A 26,040-nucleotide genomic window follows, 5' to 3' on the forward strand; every position below is an offset into this window, starting at 1 on the left:
GTTTTCAGCTTGGAAAAGAGGAGACTGGGGAGGATATGATAGAGGTCTATAAAATCATGAGTGGTGTGGAGAAAGTGAATAAGGAAAAGTTATTTACTTGTTCCCATAATATAAGAACTGGGGGCCACCGAGTGAAATTAATGGGCAGCAGCTTTAAAACAAATAAAAGGAAGTTCTTCAGACAGTCCACAGTTAACCTGTGGAATTCCTTGCCTGAGGAGGTTGTGAAGGCTAGGACTATAACAGGGTTTAAAAGAGAACTGGATAAATTCATGGAGGTTAAGTCCATTAATGGCTATTAGCCAGGATGGGTAAGAAATGGTGTCCCTAGCCTCTCTATGTCAGAGGGTGGAGATGGATGGCAGGAGAGAGATCACTAGATCATTACCTGTTAGGTTCACTCCCTCTGGGACACCTGGCATTGGCCACTGTCAGTAGACAGGATCCTGGGCTGGATGGACCTTTGGTCTGACCCAGTATGGCTATTCTTATGTTCTTATGTACTGGGCAATGTGCTGCTGCAGGTTCTTTGGCACAGCTGCTTTGTTTCTTGCCCCATTAAAGGTAACTTTCCCGCGCCACTCTGCCGTCACCGAGGGAGGGGCAGAGACCATTGCTGCACACAGGCGAGCCGCATAAGGGCCAGGGCGGATGCTGCAGTCTTGGAGAAGACCCTCCCTTGATTCCCTGCTCACCCTCAGCAGCAAGATATCTTCCATTATGAAAATAGCCTGTGGAAAATGTGAGCACATGAATGATTATAAGGCCCCTGCTACAGTGCGGTCTCTCCCCAAGAGCCACGTTCCCCGTGTACAGTATGGTCCTGGAACAGTGATTTCCCCTGCCCCTGCTGTTACCATTTTGGGGGTCTTGTGGTTCATGTGTGCTTGTCTGCGGACAGCCAGTTAGTGATAGGTATGTGCATAGTGGCTGTGTTTTAAATCATTCCATCAGTGGTCTGTGTGTTGCAGACAAGACTGCTTCTGTAAAATGTTGCATTTTGGCTTCACAGATATGACCTTAGGAGCCCAGCCTCCCTCTTTGTTATTGGCAGCTGAATGGCTGTGCAGAATTAGAAAGCGGCCATGAAGAACTTAAGAGAGCTTTCTGTGTGATGTCAAGATGCACTCCACGGCCGAAAAACAAGAATTGAAGGAGTGGCAGAACAGCGAGAAGGGGGACTGAAAGGAGAACGCTGTGCACCAGATCGAAGCCACAGGGTGGTTCTTAAACGTTATGGAGTGCCATTTGGACATGCTCCAGGTGCTACTTGCACTGCAATCCAAGTAGCTCTGCGCCTGCCCTCCCCTGCAGCCACTGTCGCAAAACTCTTTTCCATGCACCCCCTGACACTGTCAACACACTCTTATCAACCTCCTGGCTCCAGTCTGTACCCGCTGCATTCCACTCCTGCCCCATCACAGTCCAGCCCTGCAGACTCCCAGTACCCACTACACTCAACACCTGTCTCTCGGCAGTTTATTATTGCTGAAGTACAGTACCCACTGCAATGTACTCCAATGAGTAAGATTGCATGTGATACCTGGACATACACAAATCTTTAACTGTCCTAGGACCTCACCTCCTCATGGGACCCTCCCTTCCCCCATCCCCCACAGTGTTGATGTGGTTTTTGTTTGTTTGTCTCTCTCTTCCAGTGGTTGCTTTTTAATAAAAGAATAGTTTTGGTTTGAAAGCCATCTTCATTCCATTAATTGAAAGCAAACAGAGCCCTGCAAAGCAACAGGCAATTTTCTTAAAGCTTCATAGTGCATTGTCTGCACCAATCACCTCCTAGTATTACAAGCACTGCATTTCTGTGCATAGCAACAAATATTCATGGCTTTCGGCTTCAAATTGCTGCCTCAAGGCATCCACTGCTCCCCTCTAATAGTGCTGATCTCTGGCTGTTCATCTTCAGCCTCCAGGCACTGAGCTTCAGTGGTCCAGCCCTGAGTGAAGCTTTCACCCTTCCCTTCACAAATATTATGGAGAGTACAGTATGCAGCAGTAAGCATAGGAATATTGTCATTGGCCAGGTCCAGCCTTCCATATAGGCAGCGCTAGTGGGCCTTTAATTGGGCAAAAGCAAACTCAACAGTCATTCTGCACTTGCTCAACCTGTTGTTGAACTGCTCCTTGCTGCTGTCAAGGTGCCCTGTGTATGGCTTCATAAGCCACAGCATTAAAGGGTAGGCGGGGTCTCCCTGTGTTAATGTCTGTGAAATGCCCACAGTGATCCACAAGTTCCTGGAGAACCATAGATAAATACCCCTTGTGATTAATATACTTGGTAGTTAGGTGGTCTGGTGCCAGAATTGGAATATGTGTGCCATTTATCACCCTCCACAGTTAGGGAACCCCATTTGTGCAAAGACATCCACAATGTCATGCACGTTGCCCAGAATCACCATCTTTCAGAGCAGGATGCAATTAATGCCCTGCACACTTCTGTCAACATGCATCCAGCGGTCGACTTTCCTACTTCGAACTGGTTAACAACTGACTGGTAGCAATCTGGAGTAGCTAGCTTCCACTGTGCAATTGCCACGCACTTCCCCAACGACAGGGCAGCTCTCATTCTCGTGTCCTTATGCTGCAGGGCTGTGGTGAGCTCCTCACACAGTCCCATGAATGTGGCTTTCCTCATCTGAAAGCTCTGCAGCCACTGCTTGTCATCTCAGATGTGCATGATGATGTGATCCCACCACTTAGTGCTTGTTTCCTGAGCCCAAAAGTGGCGTTCCACTGTGGTCAGCACCTCCATGAATGCCATAAGGAATCTCGTGTCATAGCTACTATGTGTGGCGAGATCAATATCGAACTCCTCTTGCCTTTGTAGTTTAAGGAATAACTCCACTGCCATTCATGATGTGTAAGTAAGAGTGAGCAGCATATTGGTCAACAGCGCGGGATCCATTCCTGCTGCCCGAAGAGGCAGAGCGCGCAGTACACCAACCATTGAAAGATGGCGCCAAATGCGGACAGAAGCACAGGGATTTCTGGGATGCAAAGCAATGCATCACAGGGCATTGGGACAGGACCCAGGATGCCCCGTGACCCCCTCCACCTTCCCACAACTCTTAGTGACAGAAGAGGAAGAGATGCTCAGTGGGATTCTGGGTGCACCACTGCAAATACCGCAGCAAGTGCCGCAAGTGTGAACACACTATTGTGCAGGCAGCTGACAGTGTGAACACACAACAGTGGTTTCCCTTCAGCGCTCTCTGAGCAGCACTGTAACTCCTGGTGCTGTAACTCTGCCAGTGTAGACATAGCCTCAGAGAGACAGGCTGCCAGGATCCCAGGACTGATCCCCTCTGGGGAATGAAGCACAATGTCGACAGGCTATGCAGCCTTCACTCGTCTCGTCATGATTTCTATGAAAAAACCCCTATTTTTTAATTAAAAAGGGACTGAGACAGAATGGCCACATGATGGTGACACGTCAGGAATGCAAAGCAACAGGCTCCTGGTTTGCACATTGATGGTGACAAGGGATTAAACTCGACTCCTCTCTTTTCACAGACACATTTGTTTAATCCTCTGAGGCCAAACATAAGTTTAAATGAATTTCCAGGGCGATGAAAGGGGACTTTGGGATTGATTTCACTTGTCCACCAATGCAGCATTTAGTGGTATAAATAGCACCATGGGCTGGACGGAGAATGGAGACACCCTGAGCTGCCTGGTAGCAAACCCTGGCTTCCCAGCTGCAATTGGACATGCTGCACATCTGCAGTGATGGTGTAAATAGCCCAGCATGGCCCCTGTGGGGTTTTGTGCATGGCACAGTGGTTCTGGTAGAAATGCTGATGCCATTAATGGCTGCACAGTGCTATGGCATGATACCCACATACACTAAGGCAACAGGGGGCTCATTCCACCCCCAGCTGTGATGCAGGGAGAACAGGAGTTAGTTTCACATGCCTCTTTTCAGGCTGTAATCTGGGGCACCCTGCTCTGTGGGGGGATCCTCGCAGCTTAGACTCAGGGCTGGAACAGTCCCCTGATTTCGGTGGTGGGCGCATGGTTCCCGACACTCAGATGTCTCAGACAATCTGTCTCCCCCAAAGCCTCAGGCCCAGGGAAGGCTCCTGCACTGCCTCAGCTCCTTTCCCACTCTCTAGAGAGGAGCAGCAGTCAGGGTTAGGGTTAAGTTGTGGGTCTCTAGGTGAGTGGCAGAAGCTTTGGGAGCTGAGAATTTGCCCGAGACCTCAGGGACACAGTGTGAGGTAGGCATCTAAATGGAACAGAACAGGGTTTACATGGCTACCCGACAGAGGTCAATTCTGTTTTATAGAAAGACATTGGAAAATATGAGCAGAGGAGACAAAAGAATGCAGCGCAAAGCACCCCTGGGAGTTGGCCCCATGATTATGTGTTTTCAAGGTAGGTGTGTTAGTCAGCTCAGCCATGACACTTGCCTCAAGATGTACATTGCAACGGCGCTACTTGAAGCTCCATGACAACAGTTACAAATTCCAGAGCGGAGATGTTCTCCGTTTCCTGCAAGACCTGCAGACATCGAGCTGTCTGGTTGTCTCTGCACAGAAAGCCAAGCTGAGCTGACAGAGAGCTTTTCGGGGGCTAATCTCCCACTGGCAGCTGTGATCATATAGTGATTAGTACTCTACATTATGGTCGCAGTAACCTTTTCATCAGCTCCAGATGTATAGTTTGCTGCTTTCCAAGACTTAGCCACAAGGAAGTCTCTCTCTGTCTTGAATAAGCACTTACAAGGATTGCCCAGGAAGCTCTTTTCTGTTTATGAGAAAAAGATACAAAAAAGAGAGCCCAACAGACAAGCTAGGTTCAGCAAGGATGAACTGGCAGAGCAAGCGAGGATCTCCTGGGTAGCAGGAAGGCTCCTAAGTCAGCTTTTTCCAAGGGCCACTCTATAGAGGCCTTTCAATAACCACTGCAGATGTTCACTGAGAAAGAGAGAGAGAGATTCCAAAATCAAGTTCTCCATTGTCAGCAGATATCAAATTGTTAGGAACTCTGTGCATAGAGTGTCCATGCTTGTAGAAAATGTCTTTGGAAGAGACCTTTCTGTCACCTGCCATCATCATAGAGTGTAGTACTCTGCATTGTGGCTTCAAGAGTTGCGGATGAAAGTTGAGTTATGGTGACCTTTTCCTTGTCTCCATGGTTGTCAGGTGCCTCCTTCTGACATTTATCAGAATAAATAACCAGGTGGCCAGGATTTTTATTCCTAAGCAAAGGCGATCTTCTTCAAAAGATCAACCAAAAGGTGGGAAGAGCAGACACATTCCAAAAGGAACCACTAGGTCTTGCGTCCCTAATCTCCTCTTTACCCGGCAGCTTTCTGGGACTTTTGTCCTAGCTGCTTCATTTTTCATCAATGACAATCAGAAGGAAAGTGAAAGGACAGTAACTTTCCATTACCTTCAAGTTCTGCACTGATCATGCTATCACAATCTCCCGGTGCAGACATCCCCAGGAAATCACAAGGAAATACAGCACAGGCTTTCATGTCATATCAATTGCGGTTGAAGCAAATGCCTTGCCAATGCTCTTCAGAGCAGCCTTTTCCTCAGCTCTAGGCTTGTGATTTGATTTCCAATGTTCCTCTGCAAATTAGACTTTTCTTTGATGAGCAATTGCTTGGATTACTGATGGAGGTCTCATGTTCCCCAAAAAGACATAGGAAAGGAGAACAAATGCATACAGCAAAACACCACTGGGAGTTGAACCCAGGATCACTTGTTTAGTAGGCAGGTGTTTTAGGCAGCTAAGCCATGGTACCTACCTGAAGATGCTGTTTGCAACTGCTCCACTTAAGTGTCGAAGACAACAGCTGCACATTCCAAAGTACAGACATTCCCCATTTCCCTGAAGACCAGCAGACCTTGAGGTGTCTGGGTCTCTGTGCACAGAAAGCCACAGCTGCACTAACAGAGGGCTTTTAAGATGCCTTAGAGGACTTATTCCTTCACTCTCTCACTTCCCTCGTCCTTCTCGCATGAATAGAGAGCAACAATACCCGAAGTCCGAAGGTGAAAATAATTCGATGTTTGTTGGGGTGAACTTCCAGCAAGCTTAAATACAAGTTCCTTTTTCCTTATTTTCGAATCCCAACTTACTTCCTGTTTGCCCCTAATTTATATAGTAATATTCTCAGCTATACTTTAACCAATCATTTTACTGAAATCTATCTATAACCAATCCTAACCTATTGTAACATAATTCTCTAACCAATTATATCCCACTACCCTAGTTCACTTACCCCTACCAAAATTAATTAGACAGCAGACAGAAACAATTAGAGAACCAGACAGATTAACAATAGAAAAGAGGGGGCCATGAAGATAAAACAATAGAGAAACAAGGGTTTCACAACCACAACCATTGAGAAGTGATTTCTTGCCAGACAGAATGCTATCAAACTAAGTTTTCTTTAACCGTCTTTCTCAGGAGGCGATAGGCGTTATCAGGACAGGACTGTATTCCTAACAGCCCAATAGCACCTGATTTCAATGTGACTAGTTTGGAATGGGAGGATGTGACCGGTCGCTTCTCAGCTTATGGCTGCCTCTGCTGCTTAGCCAAAGGCCTTAGCCTAAGAACAGGGCCTCAGACTGTCACAGTAAGAGAAGGCCCTTACACTGGCAGACAGTGATTTTGATTCTTTCTTTTATACCTCAATAACTAGCCAAGTGATAAACATGTTGGATCATATTAAAGAAGTTCTGTATTAAAATCAGAAATGAGTTTGATTCCCCATAGTTTAAATTCCAGGGTATTACTAATTAAGAGGTCTGTTGGTTTTTGGTACTGTTTCTCTCCCTCTATGTGTGAAACTTGCAAGCTGCTAATTGTGTTAGTACATTCTAAGACAGAGTCTGTTCTCAAAGCAATTCACACAGAGAGAGACTCAAAGCAATACTCTGTAACAACAGAAACAGCACCCAGAGACTCCCCGTCCTTTTGTTGTATTAACAATTGTGATTAAAATAGAGATAGAGGATGTATGTGGATGGATGCTTGGTGTGGATAATAACTGAATGATCAGGGAGGTGCCAGCCTAAGAATCCAGTGTCCATCGGCTGAAGAAGGTGTCAAGTAGAAATAACCAGAGGGCCCCCGGAGGGCAGACTGGAATCCACCCAACAGCCTCAAGAATGGGAGAACCAAAGAGCAAGATAACATCTAGCAGCACGGAGCTGTCAGGAATATGCTATCTGCTGATTGATTCAGCAACAGCATGATGAAGCAATTCCCATAGACTGGCATAAGAAGAAACTCCTATAAAAATGGACTCCAGAAAGTGAGAACTTTGGGGTGTCTGATTCTGCAAACCAACTTCCAGGAACATCAGATGAGCATCTGACAAGGCCCTGCTCCCTCCTCATGTCCAGGCCACCTGGCCAATGGCTTGGCATGAGCAACTCTAAGGCTGGTAACGATGATAACAACCTTGCAGAACCTGTGTGTGTGTGTTTGTAGGAATGAATGTGTGAATAAATATGAGATTGAATGGAATGTTATAGCTATAACTAACTGCTTACTATGATTCTTTCTGTATTCACAATAAATGTGGTATTTTGCCTTTTCCTCTTTAATAAGATCCTGCTGGTTTTTAATTTATTGCTGGTTTTTAATTTATTGGTATAACAAACATATGCCTAAATTATTAAAGTACAGGCCTTTATAGACAGGCCTGAATATCTATATCCTAACACTCCATCCCCTTTTTTTTCCTTTTGGGATCCTCCTGCCCAGGTACCCCTGGAAAAGCATAGGACATATGGTGACACACTTCGTGATAGGGCCAGGCATCAAGGTGTCGATATTCCGTCTGTCCCACTGCCCCTTGTTTAGTTCCATACCCTGCACCTTCTCTCGTACGGGCATATTACATCTATTCCAATTAGTGTTCCAGACTTTCCAGTATAGTAGGCCTGAGAAGGTTGGGTCCGGGTTGTCTAGTACTCTGAGGGGGAGGGCTTACTACACTACTTATAGGTTATCATTAGTGGCTGTTCTCTAGGGGATTATGCCCCCCTTGGTTGTTTCCATATGCAACATAACACAAATACTGTTAACAATACACCAGCTACTATGATAATCCACAGGAACACAGAAAGTCCTGACCACTGCAGTATGGTCCAACATCCTGGCCACCACCAAAAACACTGCTTCTCCTCCCTTGAGAGGGTTAAAATTTTGTCAGCACCAGCCTGTAGTGTGTATTGTAAGTGTGTCCAACTGTTTGTGCTTGCAGGAAGTTGCTCTTGTAATCTTTGTGTACTTTTGTCCATATTGTGTGTCCATTGAATGTCCACAGTGAAATTTGGTATTGTCCAAACCAATTCAACTACTTGGTACGACATGGGGTAGTAGGTGCTAGTTCGATTGTTTACAACGATTAAGTCCACTGATCCACTGGTGCACCATAGTCCAGGTGGCAGTGTATAGAAGTTCATAATTTGGTCATAGAGTGGAAGGATTTTGTCTCCTAGTGTTATATTGCAGGATTGCATCCATTCCCAACAGAATACACTGTACCCCATATACATTACCCCTAAATGCCCCCCTTTGCAATAGGCCATTGATCCTGCTCCTCCATAGTCATAGGAGAGGGGCACATCCATATTCCTCCTCTGGATATACAACTGCTTAATGTGATGACAGTCCAATTTACCCCATTCCACCCCCCCCTCACCTATTTCCTTGTGGCTCCCAACGCACTCCCCCTTCCCTAGTTACTCCCATAGGGTACAAGGGGACCACCTTATTTGCATTTCCTTCCCAGGGTATCATAGTAACCATTACACAAGAACTGTTCCCACAGGTTGGGGATGTTATTTTCAATTATGGGCTAGCCTCCCAATTTAGTACTGAAGGCCATTGTTCTGACCAAGCATCTCTCATAATATCCGTTAACATTATTAACTGAGCATTCTGAATACCTACACACACTTCTCCCCATGTTACTCTTCTGAAGCCAACCTTCACCCATATCACCAGTCCCCTACCCAATGAGTTAACTGCAAGTCTACCTCTAAGGTGCCACAAGTCCTTCTGTTCTTTTTGCAGATACAGACTAACATGGCTGCTACTCTGAAATCTACCTCTCTGGTACCCTCCACCCTGTGGCAGCTGCTGTGCCATTAATTCATTAATTTGTTGTTGAAGTCTCACATGTTGGCTTACTAATTGCTTGGTTACCCATTCGTCACATAGATTCCATGTGCCCAGCATAATGTTCCCAGCTGCCCACAATCCCCTTTTCCAACGACGATTCCAGGTGTGTCCCCTCACCCACCAATTGAATTGTTGTTTCAATCCTTTGATGTACATACTACAATTAGGATGAATTTGATCCACTCACCATGCCTTGGGGCATCCCACCCCTGGAATAGAGTGAAAGGACATGTTAAACAGTGCTGGCTGCACCCACTCCCACAATGGCTCCCACACATTTGCTCGTCAGGGAATATTCTCGGCTCCAGGCTGTGGCCACTTTAAATTTGCATTCTTCCAACTTGGCATCCATATCAACTGTAGGGTTACATTCTGTAAAATAGTTAACTCATCATACCCCCAGCATCACAAAGGGGATTTTAAGCCCAATGTAATATGTAACAATCACACCCTCTGGATTATCTTCCATGGTAGTACCATTGGGGTTACATATGGTAACACCACACCCTAAATGTGGGGCCCTATTTTCCCAAGAGGGTTCATTTGCTCCAGGAGACCAGAGGGTTATATTCTTTGGACCCTCTGTAATAAACCACCATAGCTGGGTAACTGTGTTTTCCACTATCATTAATCATGGCAGCACCCAGGGAGTATCATGCAATATTTCCTGATTAATTTGATATTCTCCTCCGGGTTGGGATTCCCCCATCTAATCCATAAACCATATACCAACACTGCCAAATTCCTGTTGGAGTATTAGTGGTACATCTTTCTATGGGGAGATTCTCATAGTCTTCATTAGCTTTATTACCACAGGTTGCATGTGTAGCCATCCTGGTGAAACACTGGAATACTGGTGAAACACTGGAATGCGTTGCCTAGGGAGGTGGTGGAATCTCCTTCCTTGGAAGTTTTTAAGGTCAGGCTTGACAAAGCCCTGGCTGGGATGATTTAACTGGGAATTGGTCCTGCTTCGAGCAGGGGGTTGGACTAGATGACCTTCAGGGGTCCCTTCCAACCCTGATATTCTATGATTCTATGATTCTATGTGTTTCCTCCTTTTGACACTTCACATTGTGGGATCTGAATAGAATTTGTAAATGTGACAATTGTGATTAGCACTAGGAATTGTTCCATCCAGAGCCAGGGGATTTTCATCCTTTTCTCCTTTTTGAATTAACCTGTAATATACACATAACAAAATTTACACGTCCCCTTTCCCAATCCCCTGTTTGTACCTTTTTATTTGCGTGCAGTGAGCCCACTCTCACCCTCCATTCGCTGTACCCAATAGTAGCAGACTGGGGCCGAATTGGTCAAGGACAAGATAGGGGCCCTTCCATTTAGGAGCCGGGAATGGATGGTGTTGACCTGGAATCTTGTACATCACTAGATCTCTCACCGTGAGTAGATCACGCTCCTTGGGAAGGTCATACCATGTTTTGACTCTTGCTGCTCCTTGTTTGTCTCGCCAGGCCACTGCCTGCTGTACCTATTTTACATGGTCGATTAGAGTTAAAATCCATTCTTGTGTTAAGCCGTGGGTAGTGACTTCCCCAGGTGCTGGGGTAAGTAGATTTTCCCACCATTCCATGAGCCTTCCCATGAGAGCCTCATATGGAGAAAATCCTATGCCCTTTGATTCTCAGGCCCTTATTCTCATTAAGACAAAGGGCAGTAACTGTGACCAGTTTTTTCCTCCCATTTCCGCTCACTTTTAATGGTGCGGTTCATGTGTTCCACCTGCCCCGCAGCCTGTGCGTGTTAAGCAATATGGAACAATTGTATGATTCCAGTGAGGGCTGATAGCTCCCCTAAAAGATCGGACTGGAAAGCAGCTCCTTGGTCTGAGTCAATCACCTTTGGGACCCCCCAGCAAGTGAATACCTCGGGGATTGGTCCTGCTTTGAGCAGGGGGTTGGACTAGATGACCTCCTGCGGTCCCTTCCAACCCTGGAATTCTATGATTCTATGAATACCTCTTTTATCAGTATTTCAGCAGTTACCCAGGCAGTTTGATACTTTGTGGGGAAAGCTTCCACCCGGCTGCTGAAAGCATCCACTACCACCAACATGAATTGATTTTTCCTTTGATCTGGTGGTAGGGGTCCTGTGTAGTCACTTTGTATTCTTTCCCATGGTCCCCTTGGGGTTGTCTCATTAATTCTCCCCTTAGCACCTTGTGAGGTGGTGGGTTGTGCCTGGCACAGTCCAAACAACGTTCCAGATGTGATTTTTAATCAGCTGCCTTTCCTGGCCTCCAGCACAACCTTTTTAAAGTTCCCAGTGCCTCCTCAAACCCGGGATGTCCCCCTGCCAAGCTCCCATGCACCCAGCTTAAGAAAGCCATCCAGCTTCCTTGAAGGCACAGCATGACTGGTCCATCAGACCAAATCCTTTCCATTAGTTCCATCTTTGGCACATGCCAGTCCCCAAGTTTCATGATGCCTTCCAGTCCTGGGTCAGATTCTTGCAACTCTTGAATTCGCCCTCCCCGATTTGTATCCACCCCACTTCTTGTTATCACTGCTACAGGCACTCTCTCTTCTGGCCCCCAGGGCCACGGGGGTGCCTCTGTTGCAGCCCGCTTGGCCTCTACATCGGCCAGATTATTGCCTTTGCTTAGGGGTCCTGTTTTCTTGGGTGCCTTTACCTTTACCACACTGATCTGCGTAAAACAGTGACTGAGCACCTCCACTCACTTCCACCAGGTAGCATGCTTGATTGTGGAGCCGTCTGTTGCCCTGAAATGATTATCTGCCCACCATCTCAGCATTAATGTGACCCCACAAAATACTTAATATGAATCTACCACCACCCAACATTCTGCCTCAAATTTGGGATCCGCTTCTGTCAAGGTTCCTTCCCCACTCTGAACTCTAGGGTACAGATGTGGGGACCTGCATGAAAGACCCCCTAAGCTTATTCTTACCAGCTTAGGTTAAATGCTGCCACCACCAAAGTGTTACACAAAGAACAGGGAAAGAGCCCACTTGGAAACGTCTCCCCCCAAAAAAAATATCCCCCTGAGCACTACACCCCCTTTCCTGGGGAAGGCTTGATAAAAATCCTCACCGCTTTGCATAGGTGACCACATATCCAAACCCTTGTGTCAAGGTTCCTTCCCCACTCTGAACTCTAGGGTACAGATGTGGGGACCTGCATGAAAACCTCCTAAGCTTACTTTTACCAGCTTAGGTTAAAACTTCCTCAAGGTACACATTATTTTACCCTTTGCCCTTGGATTTCCACTGCCATCACCAAACTTTATCTGGGTTCCTGAAAAAACAGAGTTTGGAAACGTCTTTCCCCCCAAAATCCTCCCAACCCTTGCACCCCACTTCCTGAGGAAGGTTTGGTAAAAATCCTCACCAATTTGCATAGGTGACCACAGACCCAAACCCTTGGATCTTAGAACAATGAAAAAGCTATCAGGTTCTTAAAAGAGAATTTTAATTAACGAAAAAGTGAAAGAATCACCTCTGTAAAATCAGGATGGTAAATACCTTACAGGGTAATTAGATTCAAAACATAGAGAATCCCTCTAGGCAAAACCTTAAGTTACAAAAAGACACAAAAACAGGAATATACATTCCATTCAGCACAGCTTATTTTACCAGCCATTTAAACAAAACAGAATCTAACGCATATCTCACTAGATTACTTACTGACTCTTTACAGGAGTTTTGACCTGCATTCCTGCCCTGGTCCCGGCTAAAGCATCACACAGACAGAGAGAACCCTTTGTTTCCCCCCCACCCCCTCCAGCTTTGAAAGTATCTTATCTCCTCATATCTCCTCATTGGTCATTTTAATCAGGTGCCAGCGAGGTTATCTTAGCTTCTTAACCCTTTACAGGTGAAAGGGTTTTTCCTCTGGCCAGGAGGGATTTAAAGGTGTTTACCCTTCCCTTTATATTTATGACGGCTTCATTTAAAGCTGTTAGCAAGGCTGCCTCCTGAGCTGACCTTGCTTCTAGTGAGAAACCAATGGTGCTGGCTGTTTCATTGCCTCTGATTCCCACAACAGCTAAGACTGCAGTTTTCCGTCCCCCCTGATACCTACAACTTCCATCCAAAAACCATACCAGTGTCCCCTCCTTTACCTGATTGGGGTTAGCTGCCCAAAACGCCAGAAGTTGGGTTTTATCTGGATTTGCTTCACAGTGGTGTGGGGTGCCAGCCAGATGTAATCTGGCTACCCAGAAAATGGGTTCCTTTAACACTTCTGCTTTAATGTTTTCTGTTTGTAGAGCCAGCAACCATTTGGCAATACACTGCCCACTCACTGGTCCCTGTAAGATAGTATGCATGTTTAATAGCCACAGGGGTCATGATGAGATCAGACTATTACTTTCTGCATTCCCATAAGGTATTTGAATTTCCCTACCCCCCCAGTAGGTGCACAATAACCCCTTTTCACACCATCTATATTACAGTTCCACAACACTCAAAAGTCGAGAGGCAAAGGCCACAGGTCGGTCCTTTGCTCCATACTCCTGTGTTAACGCACAACCAACGGTAGTGTCCGATACCAAAGGGCACAGATAAAAAAGTTTCTCCCCATCCGGGGAGGCCAGCACTGGAGCACTGGCCAGGTTTTCCTTTAGCACTCTCACTGCCTCAGTACACTCTTCTGACCACTCCCAAGTTGAGGCTCGGGTTAGGTCAAATAGATGCTGGGCTATTTCTGCATAACTGGCCACAAAATCCTTGCAAAATCCAGTTAGACCCAGAAAACTTTGCAAGCTTTTAACATCAGTAGGCAGTGGCAGGGACTGGATCAACTGCACTCATCCCTTATCAATTTCCCTTCCTATCTGGGACACTTCCACTCCTAAGTAGGTCACTCTTGTCTGTCCCATCTGAGCCTTTTTTCCATTGACCTTCAACCCTGCTCTTGCCAAAGCTTGCAGGACTTGCTTGGTTAGTTTCCTGTCTTCTTCCTCTGTCCCTGACATTAGCAACAGGTCGTCTACATATTGTATGCACCTTGCTGAATCCACCCCCTCCAGAGCCTGTCTCATGTATCTGTGAAAAATTGCAGGGGAGTCCCAATATCCTGGGGTAGGACTGTCCAGCAGAATTGTCTGCCCTCCCATGTGAATGCAGTTTTATACTGACACGAGGTAGCTAGTGGCAGAGACCAAAACCCATTCGCTATGTCCAAAACTGAAAATTCAAAATTGGGGTCCCATACGGGCTACATTTCAGGGTATGCTGCCACACTGAGGCTGGTGAATTGGCCAGAGCATTTAGTGCCCTGTAAGCCACAGTGAGGCACCAGGTACCGTTTGGCTTTCTCATGGGCCACACAGCAGCATTACAAGGGGATGCAACTGCTCTGATCAGTCCCCTCTGTTCCAATTCCTCAATCGTTGCCCCCACCTCTGCCAACGTCTCCCGAGGAATAGGGTACTGTTTCTGTGGGGGAGGGTCCCCTCCCTCCAGCAGTACCTCCATGCGGCCCCTACCACAATCCAGGTTATCCTTCGCCCACACAGGGATGTGTTCCCGCCCTGCCGGGGATGGTGGGAGGGCATGTGAGGCTTTAATGGTCATAGTGGCTATCCCCATGGAAATGGTATAGCCCTGACCATCCTGCATCTGCCCCAGTAAACACACCCAATTGGCTAAATCCAGTACAAGTCCCATCTTGTGTAAATCTCCTGCCCCCAACAGATTAAGCATATCATTACAACCCCACATTATCTCCCCTTCCCTCCAGATTCCTTTATCTGTCCCTGCCTCAGGGTTAACTGTGTCTCCCCTCCCGTTGCCCCTACAATTGTCACAGTCCCTTCTGAGGGTCTCCCCTGCCCCCATGTGATTAAGCTGATGGCTGCTCCAGTGTCTATCAAAAAATCCCTCATGAGACTCCCTTCAATCGCCCTCTGGAGCATGGGGCGCCCAGATGCATCCCATCCTAAACTGAGAACATGGACAGGAGGCCTCCCAGGGCACCCCTAAGTCACAGCTCCCACCTCTGTCTCTCCCACTGTTTCACAGGGGGGCCAGGGGTCCTGGCACCGAAGACATTCCTGTCTTCAAGCAAAATTGTGTGCCTGGCATTTCTGGCAGTCCCTCCCCTGGCCTCCAGGGCCATTTTCCCCCTGATCTGGTAAGATCCTGGGTAGTCAGCTTAGCCTGCAGTCTCTGGATCTGTGGCTCTATAGCTGCCCGCTCGTCCCTGATTACCACGCCCCCCAAAGCCACCACCTCTCCCTGTACATCCTCTCCTCTGGGCTGACCCACCCCTTTCCACCTTGTGCTGATCCCCTGCAGTAACACATGGACTGGCTCTGCCCCCAATACATATGCCTGTTCCAGAAATTGGGGTAGCTGATTGGGAGCAAGTTCAGGGTGCTGCAACCTTAAATGCCCCACGAACTGTGGATCGCTCAGCTCCAAACATTTATCCAGCAATCTCACACCCCCACCAGGTCCCAGCGTCCCTGCCTGGGGCATCACCCATGGACTGTCCAGGGGATCCATGCAGCACTGTGCCCATGCCTGTATGTGATTCAGTGTATCCCGCCCTGTTTCCCCAGAGATTTGCTTCACCTTATTCATCCCCGCAGTACGAGAGTACACCCCAAACAACTGTTTTGTCACCTGTCTGAGGATTAGAAATGGGTGTGCCACTCCTGCCAGTCCTGGTCCTCACGAGTTAGACCCCTTTTCTCCCTTCCCACCTCCACTAGCCACAGCACAAACTGATCTCAATCATCCCAGGGTACCTTTCCCAAACGGCCCAGTACTGCCTCCCGGTCCTCCAGGGACCAGGGCCGGATTTCTGCCTGTTCTACTTGTGGGGCATGGTCCCCCACCCCGCAACCAGGACCTCTATTCCTATCTCCTGCAGTTCCTCCTGTGTAGCCTCTCTCGTAGGGACTGTAACTGTGGATTGCTGGCTTACAATGTCCACTGGCAGTGGTGGATGCAGTGTTTTTTCAGGGTAGGATGGCAGAGGTGTCTCCTTCAGTTCCATTTGTGGGGTGGATGGTTTGCGGTCCCCAAGTCCATTGCCCCCATGTTTACATTGATAAAATTCCTCCTCTAAGTCTCCTACTCTTCTCAGCAGTTCATCCCTCTCTCGCCGGATAGCCTCACAAGACTCCTCTGTCCGTGTAGCATCTCGTACCTTCAAATCAGCTCTCTCTACCACTAACATGGATTTTTCTGTTAAAATCCATTGCTGATCCACAATCCCCTCCAAATCCTTAATGTGTTGGAGGAGATCGGCTTCCCCTTTTACCCAGTATGCCATCCCAGCACACAAACCTTGTAATACCATTCCCTATTTCCTACACTCCTTTCCCTTGGGGTCTCCCAAAACCTCCCCTATCTCCTTTTCAAACTCATCCCAGCTCTACCCCTGCACCTGGTATGGGCCCTGATTGTTCCTTATCCATTTGTTCAAAAAATCCATTACCCCAGCTTGCCAGAACCAGCAACTACCAACACGAGAGTTCGACATACCCCTCCAAGCAGCTGCATGGATTATTGGGGATGGGGACTTACAGGCTGCCACTCACCTATCCGATGCGATGCATCCGAGTCATGGCACCAAGATGTTAGAGGGCTTATTCCTTCACCCTCTCACTTCTCTGGTCCTTCTCGCATAAACAGAGAGCAACAATACCCAAAGTCTGAAGGTGCAAACAATTCAAAGTTTATTGGGGTGAACTTCCAGCAAGCTTAAATACAAGTTCCTTTTTCCTTATTTTCGAATCCCAACTTACTTCCTGTTTGCCCCTAATTTATAAAGTAATATTCTCAGCTATACCTTAACCAATCATTTTACTGAAATTTACCTAACAAATCCTAACATCTAACATAATTATCAAACCATTTATAATCCGACTACCTTAATTAATTTATACCTACCAAAATTAATTAGACAGCAGACAGAAACAATTAGAGAACCAGACAGATTAACAATAGAAAACTGGGGGCCATAAAGATAAAACAATAGAGAAATGAGGGTTTCACAACCACAACCATTGAGAAGTGATTTCTTGCCAGACAGGATGCTATAAAACTAAGTTTTCGTTAACCATCTTTATCTGGTGGTGATCGGCATTATCAGGGACAGGACTGTATTCCTAACTGCCCAATACCACCTTATTTCAATGTGACTAGTTTGGAATGTGAGGATGTGACCATATGCTTCCCAGCTTATGGCTGCCTCTAGTGCTCAGCCAAAGGCCTTAGCTTAAGAACAGGGCCTCAGTCTGTTACAGTGAGAGAAGGCCCTTACACAGGCAGACAGTGATTTTGATTCTTTTATACCTCTATAACTAGCTAAATTATAAACATATACCTAAATTCTTAAAGTATAAGCCTTTACAGGGAGGCCTGCATACCTATATCCTAACAGTCAGGACTCAGCATTCATGTATCCTGCAGTTTGAACTTGGAATCTGATACATTCCCTCATTGGCTACCATCATTTGCGCAGCATGGAAGTGCTTCTTGTCCAACAAGGCAGCCAGACTGGGACCCATAGGCATGGAATGGCTCTGAAGGAATCAGCTGTTTCTCTATGTGCTTCATGAACCTTTGGATCCAAATGGTAAAGGACATTGTTACCAATTTAATCATGGCATCCTTTAGGACCATGATCAATAGTACTTAACTAGGGAGCAGCGTTCTAAAACTAGTTTACCTGGGCCACAGGTCACCATAGCTTCCATTTCTGGGGTGAAAATCAACCATGCGTACCTGCAATTTCTACCTGAGTTCTTGTCAAATCATTGACCTTACTTGGAGTAATTTTACACTTCTCTGGTGTAGAATTCTTCACCAACCACACAACATATCAGTAGTGATAGTGAGGTATAACTCCCCCAAATATGCCCTTTTATTTCTTTAATCTGGTGGCACAGGTTTAAATTAGGGACTAAATTCAGGTGTGGCTTAGAATCCCTGTAAGACACCAAATGTCAGGTATCTATTAAAAATAGGTCTCTTTCTGCACCTCTATCACATTCTACATGGATTTCATTTTCCACACATTTGCAGCATTTCCCAGGGGAGAGCTGAACAGAAATGTCACTTCCATTTTCCCCATCTCTACCTAGCTAGGGATTGCATTTCCCAAATAGGCATCATGCATCTGATTAGAAAGGAGATATCTTCAGCAGCGACGTCCTCCAGGGCCTGGGTCACAACTGCTTTGGGAGCCAAATGCATGGGTATTTTGCTTATTTACAAGGGAATCCTCTACCCAGCCCTTTAGAAAAAATATTGACCGAACCAATTGAACAACAGGGGGATTGGGATGGTGAATAAGGGAATCCCTCTGCCTTATCCTATCTTCTTGTGTTGTTACAGAGGGTGAAATGACAGTTTTCCCTATCCCTGCCTTGTTCCTGCTCTTTGTTATAGTTCAATATATTTTAAGTAAGGAAAATGGTGGTAAAAATATCTGCTCTCCAGCACAACCTGAAGCAACATCAGAGCAACTGGGAATGAAAGAATTTGTTCCTGAAGGGGAAACTTGATGTTTGCTTTGAAATGGGGGAACAGTAGAACCGTGATGCTCAGGGTTTGTTTAGACAAGGAAAAGTGATGGAGTTTAGGTCAGGTCAAGGGGAAAGCTAGTGCCAACCACTGCACAAGGGCTGCATCTGCACTACAACTATAATTGTCTTTTTACACCAAGATCACTCACTTGAGCTGTAAAAACGCCATGTACAGTCCTAGTGGATGTAGGGCACAGGTAGTTTTTTGCCTCAGTGTAGCTTGTTGGGATCAAACCTCTCTCCCCCATCTGGAGCTGATGAACATTCTTGGCTGGAGGGACACACACTCTTATGTCTCAAATGGAAAAGAGCTGATAGAAAAGATCACAGGACTGACCCCAAAGAAGGATGAGCTGCAAAAGGCAGAAGCAGACAACTCATCTGGGGGAGCTGAGAGACCACGATGAAGATGGCAGAAAGATCACTATATGGGAATTAACAAATGTGAATTAAAAAAAAAAATTTGGCTGGCCTTAGTCAAGGCATTTATTACAGTTCTCTCCCATGTGGTGTTTCTGATGTTTAATATGCCTTAAGCTCTGATTGAAGCTTTTCCCACACTCAGAGCATGTGTAGAGCATCTCTCCTGAGTGGACTTGCCTATGTCTGATAAGGTGTGAGCTCCAATTGAAGCATTTCCCACACTCAGAGCACCCATAAGGTTTCTCACCTGTGTGAATTGTCCTATGTGTGATAAGGTGTGAGCTCCGATTAAAGAGTTTCCCACACTCAGAGCATTCATAAGATTTCTCACCTGTGTGAATTGTCCTATGTGTGATAAGGTGTGAGCTCCGATTAAAGCGTTTCCCACACTCAGAGCATCCATAAGGTTTCTCACCCGTGTGGATTCTCTGATGTGTGATCAGGGCAGAGCTTCGATTGAAGCTTTTCCCGCACTCAGAGCATGTGTAGGGCATCTCTCCAGTGTGGATTCTCTGATGTGTGCTAAGGGTAGAGCTCTGACTGAAGCTTTTCCCGCACTCAGAACACGTGTAGGGTTTCTCTCCTGTGTGGATTCTACGATGTATGCTAAGGTGTGAGTAACAACTAAAACTTTTCCCACACTCAGAGCACATGTAGGGTGTATCTCCTGTGTGGATTCTCTGATGTATGATAAGGTTTGAGCTCTGATTGAAGCTTTTCCCACACTCAAAGCATGTGTAGGGTCTCTCTCCGCTGTGGATTCTCTGATGTGTGATAAGCCCTGAGCTATGATTGAAGCTTTTCCCACACTCAAAGCATGTGTAAGGCCTCTCTCCACTGTGGATTCTCTGATGTGAGACAAGGTTTGAGCTCTGATTGAAGCTTTTCCCACACTCAGAGCATGTGTAGGGTCTCTCTCCGCTGTGGATTCTCTGATGTGTGATAAGCCTTGAGCTCTGATTGAAGCTTTTCCCGCACTCAGAGCATGTGTAGGGCGTCTCTCTGCTGTGGATTCTCTGATGTGTGATAAGCCTTGAGCTCTGATTGAAGCTTTTCCCACACTCAGAGCATGTGTAGGGCATCTCTCCAGTGTGGATTCTCTGATGTGTGCTAAGGGTAGAGCTCTGATTGAAGCTTTTCCCGCACGCAGAGCACATGTAGGGTTTCTCTCCTGTGTGGATTCTACGATGTATGCTAAGGTGCGAGTGACAACTAAAGCTTTTCCCACACTGAGAGCACATGTAGGGTGTATCTCCTGTGTGCATTCTCTGATGTGTGAAAAGGTTCGAGCTCTGAGAGAAGCTTTTCCCGCACTCAGAGCACGTGTAGGGTTTCTCTCCTGTGTGGATTCTCTGATGTGTGATAAGGTGTGAGGGCCAACTAAAGCTTTTACCACACTCAGCGCATGTGTAGGGTCTCTCTCCTGTGTGGATTCTCTGATGTTTCATAAGGGCAGAACGCCCATCAAAGCTTTTCCCGCACTCATGGCATGTGTAGCATGTCTCTTCCAAGTTGATTCTCTTGCGTGTAACAAGATCTGAGTGGCTACTGAAGTTTTCCTCTGGCCTTTGCTGACTCTCACAGGCTTTTGCTTTTTCTTGGTGTGCACAATTCCAGGAATCATTCCCTTTGGATCTTCCTGATAACATTCCATGGGATTCTACTTCCTCAGCATCTTCCTGCTGGGGTGTCTCCTCGTTCTCACTCACCATCCCAATGCCTGATGGGAGACAGAGAGAATCCAGACACAGATCACTCCCTGCACTGGACAGAAGGAAATCTCAGAGAGAAGAATGGAAAAAGGGATGAACAAACGAAAATATGTGCGGGAGAGATCAAACCTATCAGGAGAGGATTTTCCCCAAACCCTTCCACATAGGAGAGAGAGGAAGGAATCAGTTCTGGGTCCGCATCTCACCAGAACTCTCATGGGAAAGCGAGACTGGGCTGCCAGTTGTCAGTCAGGGTAGGTGGGAAGCCATGAGTGACATCTGCCTAATGATTCCACATCTGCAGGGAACAATCCTGAACTTGGAGAGCTCACAAGGTCTTTGTAGTGCTTCCCAAATGTTTCCTGTATTCACAGACAGTTTTTGAGTTGATTTAACCAATTCCTCACCTGTGCACGCAGCTCTCAGGAGCACTTCTTTCTAAGAGCAGTGGAGGCCTGGGACCTATGGGTCTTTCCCTTCTTCCAGCTGCGAGATCTGATCAGGTTTGGAAACTGGAAAACCTGCTCAAAGCAAAGAAAACAATGGAGGCTAGTGGAACTTGTGGGATACTTGTCACAAGGAATATTTCATGGTTTTAACCCGAGCTCATTTTTAAGTAAGGCCATCTTCCTTGGCCTCATTTTAAGGCCATCTTCCTTGGCTCAAAGTGCCAGGAGAATTATTGGTTTCAGAGCAGCAGCCGTGTTAGTATGTATCCGCAAAAAGAAAACGAGGACTTGTGGCACCTTAGAGACTCACAAATTTATTATTATTATAAATCATATTCATTACCTTAGTGCCTAAGGACCAACTTAACAGTCCGTTGTGCTCGGCACAGTACAAACCCAGAATAGTAGATGGCCCATTCCAGGAAGAATTTACCATCTAAATAGAAAAGGCAGACACAGAATGGGGGAAGGGGTAGAACCTACCAGCAGAGTGAACTATGTGAAGGCAGAGTGACAGATCTGATGAACACAAGCATACATCTTGACACTACTGTACTTAATTTATGACTAGGACCACTGTTTTCTGGAAATTACTGCTATTACTGCATTTTTTTTCCTGACATTACTCTTCATTTCTGGAATCACCCTTCATCTCCAGAATTGCTGAACAGAGGGTGGGGGCATGCAAGGTCACAACCCCCCAGATTTCTGCCTGGAGACACCTGACTCCCACCCCCCCAGGGCAGAGGGCAGAGGCTGCGGGCTGGCTGCTGTTGAGATTTGCTGCCAATTTCTTCCATCCTCATACAAGTCTAGGCTCAGCAAAACCACAGTGAAGTTTCCCCTGGGCAGGCGGGGCACTTCGCAGTGGGATGCCAGGCTCCTTAATCATACTGTGGAGCGGACGGCACTCGCACCTCCTCTTGGTTGTGTCCACAGCACTTCTCCCCTGCTCATCTCCCCTGCACATATCTGGTTCATGCCCCATCTCCCCAGCACACAGCTGGCTCTAGGCTCTCTATGCCCAGTGTCTGGGCCCCCCTTCCCCCATACAGCTGGCTCCTGCTGCCTCCCCCAAATGCACTTTCATGCTGTAAAGGATTATATATTGCTCATGTTTGTCAATTACTCTGTTTTCATTGTCAGCAAACACTGGCCCTAGCTAAGACTGCTATCTCTATATTTGAGCTGGTCCTTGAAAGCATGAATACTTCACAGACTATGATGCTGAGATGGGTCAGATAATACTGGGATGGGCTCAGGGATGGGTTTCTGTTCAAGCTGGTGTCACTAAGGCGTGATGAATACCCCATTTCAAGGTTAGTTATGCAGATCTCCAGCTTTTGAAGCTTTGCCCTATGCAGAAAGGGGCAGTGACAGATTTAACCTCTTTCAGGAGACTGAAGAGACAGACTGACTTTTTGGGGAGAAACAGCTGTGTTTGAGCTGACTGAGGGGGGTCTTTTTGGGCTACAAACTGACATGACCTGATAACCAAGAGGTAACCCTTTAAGAAAGGTTTTAATACACTTTGGAACCGATCAGGGATTCCCAAGAGAACTGTTGAGGGGGTAATGGTAAATACGCATTTAGATGCTTTTCTTCTTTTATATCTTTTCCCCATAAAGCTTAACCTCTGGCCCACTGTCATGGATCCGTAGGATCTGTGCAATATCCTGGCCTTTAAACAGTCCTTGGGAGGTGCCCCTTGAGTGCACTAGACCCCCAAGGGGTCCCACTCTTCCATAAGGATAGACCATGTAGCTTGAACACCTGAGACTGAGGGCATGTCTACACTTACCTCTGGAGCGACCAATCCAGCGGGGGTCGATTTATCGCATCTCGTGAAGACACAATAAATCAAACACCAAATGCTCTCCAGTTGACTCCGGTACTCCATCGGCATGAGAAGTGTAGGCAGAGTCGATGGGGGAGTGGCAGCAGTTGACTTACCGCAACGAAGACACTGCGGTAAGTAGCTCTAAGTACATTGACTTCAGCTATGCTATTTTCATAGCTGGAGGTGTGTAACTCAGACCGATTTAGCTTCCCCCAGCATAGACCAGGCCTGAGCCTTTTTAAGGGGCTTATTCCTTCACCCAGTTACTTCCCTGATCCTTCTTCCATGAACAGAGAGCAACAATACCCGAAGTCCAAAGGTGCAAACAATTCGATGTTTACTGGGGTGCACTTCCAGCAAGCATGATTCCAGTTTCCCTCCTTAGTGTCGCCCTTCCCAGCTCTGACACCACAGAGCCTTATACCTGTGTCCCTGTTCCCATTCCTGCCCTTAGCCAAACATGGACTATAAGGTGGATAGAAAGTTGGCTAGATTGTCGGGCTCAATGGGTAGTGATCAATGGCTCCATGTCTAGTTGGCAGCCGGTGTCAAGCGGAGTGCCCCAACGGTCGGTCCTCGGGCCGGTTTTGTTCAATATCTTCATTAATGATCTGGAGGGGATTGGGCCAAAAGAAATCTGAGGAGGTTCAACAAGGACAAGTGCAGAGTCCTGCACTTAGGACGGAAGAATCCCATGCACCGCTACAGACTAGGGACCGAATGGCTAGGCAGCAGTTCTGCGGAAAAGGACCTAAGGGTTACAGTGGACGAGAAGTTGGATATGAGTCAACAGTGTGCCCTTGTTGCCAAGAAGGCCAATGGCATTTTGGGCTGTATAAGCAGGGGCATTGCCAGGAGATCGAGGGACGTGACCTGTCAAGGTTCCTCCCCCACTCTGAACTCTAGGGTACAGATGTGGGGACCTGCATGAAAAACCTCCTAAGCTTATCTTTACCACCTTAGGTCAAAACTTTCCCAAGGTACAAAATATTCCACCCGTTGTCCTTGGACTGGCCGCTACCACCACCAAACTAATACTGGTTACTGGGGAAGAGCTGTTTGGACGCGTCTTTCCCCCCAAAATACTTCCCAAAACCCTGCACCCCACTTCCTGGACAAGGTTTGGTAAAAAGCCTCACCAATTTGCCTAGGTGACTACAGACCCAGACCCTTGGATCTTAAGAACAATGAACAATCCTCCCAACACTTGCACCCCCCCTTTCCTGGGAAATGTTGGATAAAAAGCCTCACCAATTTGCATAGGTGACCACAGACCCAAACCCTTGGATCTGAGAACAATGAAAAAGCATTCAGTTTTTTACAAGAAGACTTTTAATAAAAAATAGAAGTAAATAGAAATAAAGAAATCCCCCCTGTAAAATCAGGATGGTAGATATCTTACAGGGTAATTAGATTCAAAAACATAGAGAACCCCTCTAGGCAAAACCTTAAGTTACAAAAAAGATACACAGACAGAAATAGTTATTCTATTCCGCACAATTCTTTTCCCAGCCATTTAAAGAAATCATAATCTAACACGTACCTAGCTAGATTACTTACTAAAAGTTCTAAGACTCCATTCCTGGTCTATCCCTGGCAAAGACCAGCATACAGACAGACACAGACCCTTTGTTTCTCTCCCTCCTCCCAGCTTTTGAAAGTATCTTGTCTCCTCATTGGTCATTTTGGTCAGGTGCCAGCGAGGTTACCTTTAGCTTCTTAACCCTTTACAGGTGAGAGGAGCTTTCCCCTGGCCAGGAGGGATTTCAAAGGGGTTTACCCTTCCCTTTATATTTATGACATGACCATTCCCCTCTATTCGACATTGGTGAGGCGTCATCTGGAGTACTGTGTCCAGTTTTGGGCCCCACACTACAAGAAGGATGTGGAAAAATTGGAAAGAGTCCAGCGGAGGGCAACAAAAATGATTAGGGGACTGGAACACATGACTTATGAGGAGAGGCTGAGAGAACTAGGATTGTTTAGTCTGCGGAAGAGAAGAATGAGGGGGGATTTGATAGCTGTTTTCAACTACCTGAAAGGGGGTCCCAAAGAGGATGGATCTAGACTGTTCTCAGTGGTAGCAGATGACAGAACAAGGAGTAATGGTCTCAAGTTGAAGTGGGGGAGGTTTAGGTTGGATATTAGGAAAAGCTATTTCACTAGGAGGGTGGTGAAGCACTGGAATGGGTTACCTCGGGAGGTGGTGAAATCTCCCTCCTTAGCGGTTTTTAAGGCCCAGCTCGACAAAACCCTGGCTGGGATGATTTAGTTAGGGATTGGTCCTGCTTTGAGCAGGGGGTTGGACTAGACACCTCCTGAGGTCCCTTCCAACCCTGATAGTCTATGATTCTATGATTCCAATTCTCCCCCCCCACACACACACACTTCCTGATTGACTGCAGAATATACAGTAAAACTTGAATTCTGCTTAGCTATACCTTAACCAATCATTTTCCTGAAATTTAACTAAGCAATCCTAACTTATTGTAACATGACTATGTAACCAATTATATCCCACCACCTTAATTAGTTTACACCCAGCAAAATTAATTATACAGCAGACAGAAACAATCACAGAACTAGACAGAGATGATACAGACAAACAATAGGGAAATGGGGACTACAGTGATAGAACAAAGACAGAAATGAGGATTTCACATCCCAGCTATTGATAAGTGGGTTCTTGCCAGACAGGATGCTATCAAACCAAGTTTCCTTTTAAATCTTCTAGGCACTTCCCTTTCTCTGGAGGCGATAGGCATTACCAGGACAGGATTGTATTCCTAACAGCCCAATAGCACCTTATTTCAATGTGACTAGTTTGGAATGTGGGGATGTGACCGTTGGCTTCCCAGCTTATGGCTGCCTCTGCTGCTTAGCCAAAGGCCTTAGCCTAAGAACAGGGCCTCA

The 26,040-nt window shown here is 46.5% G+C and overlaps 1 protein-coding gene and 1 pseudogene across 5 annotated transcripts in view; one reads left to right on the top strand and one right to left on the bottom strand.

The window, feature by feature from the left end:
* The window catches only part of LOC144258213 (uncharacterized), an 84,438-nt pseudogene that overhangs the window by 8,493 nt on the left and 49,905 nt on the right, over positions 1–26,040 (top strand).
* The window catches only part of LOC144258283 (uncharacterized), a 32,134-nt gene continuing 19,042 nt past the window's right edge, over positions 12,949–26,040 (bottom strand). For 2 of the 5 annotated variants that reach the window (XM_077806732.1, XM_077806734.1), the window contains exons 2-4: positions 21,246–21,359; positions 18,853–20,846; positions 16,827–17,736 (exon numbers count right to left, since the gene is read on the bottom strand). In XM_077806732.1, the coding sequence (XP_077662858.1) occupies positions 19,177–20,838 (1,662 nt within the window). In that variant the 5' untranslated portion in view covers positions 20,839–20,846; positions 21,246–21,359 and the 3' untranslated portion in view covers positions 16,827–17,736; positions 18,853–19,176. The other 3 variants (XM_077806733.1, XM_077806735.1, XM_077806731.1) reach the window with 3 other exon arrangements.

This window comes from Eretmochelys imbricata, chromosome 28 (assembly GCF_965152235.1).
Source record: "Eretmochelys imbricata isolate rEreImb1 chromosome 28, rEreImb1.hap1, whole genome shotgun sequence".
In the NCBI taxonomy this organism is placed as follows: Eukaryota; Metazoa; Chordata; order Testudines; family Cheloniidae; genus Eretmochelys; species Eretmochelys imbricata.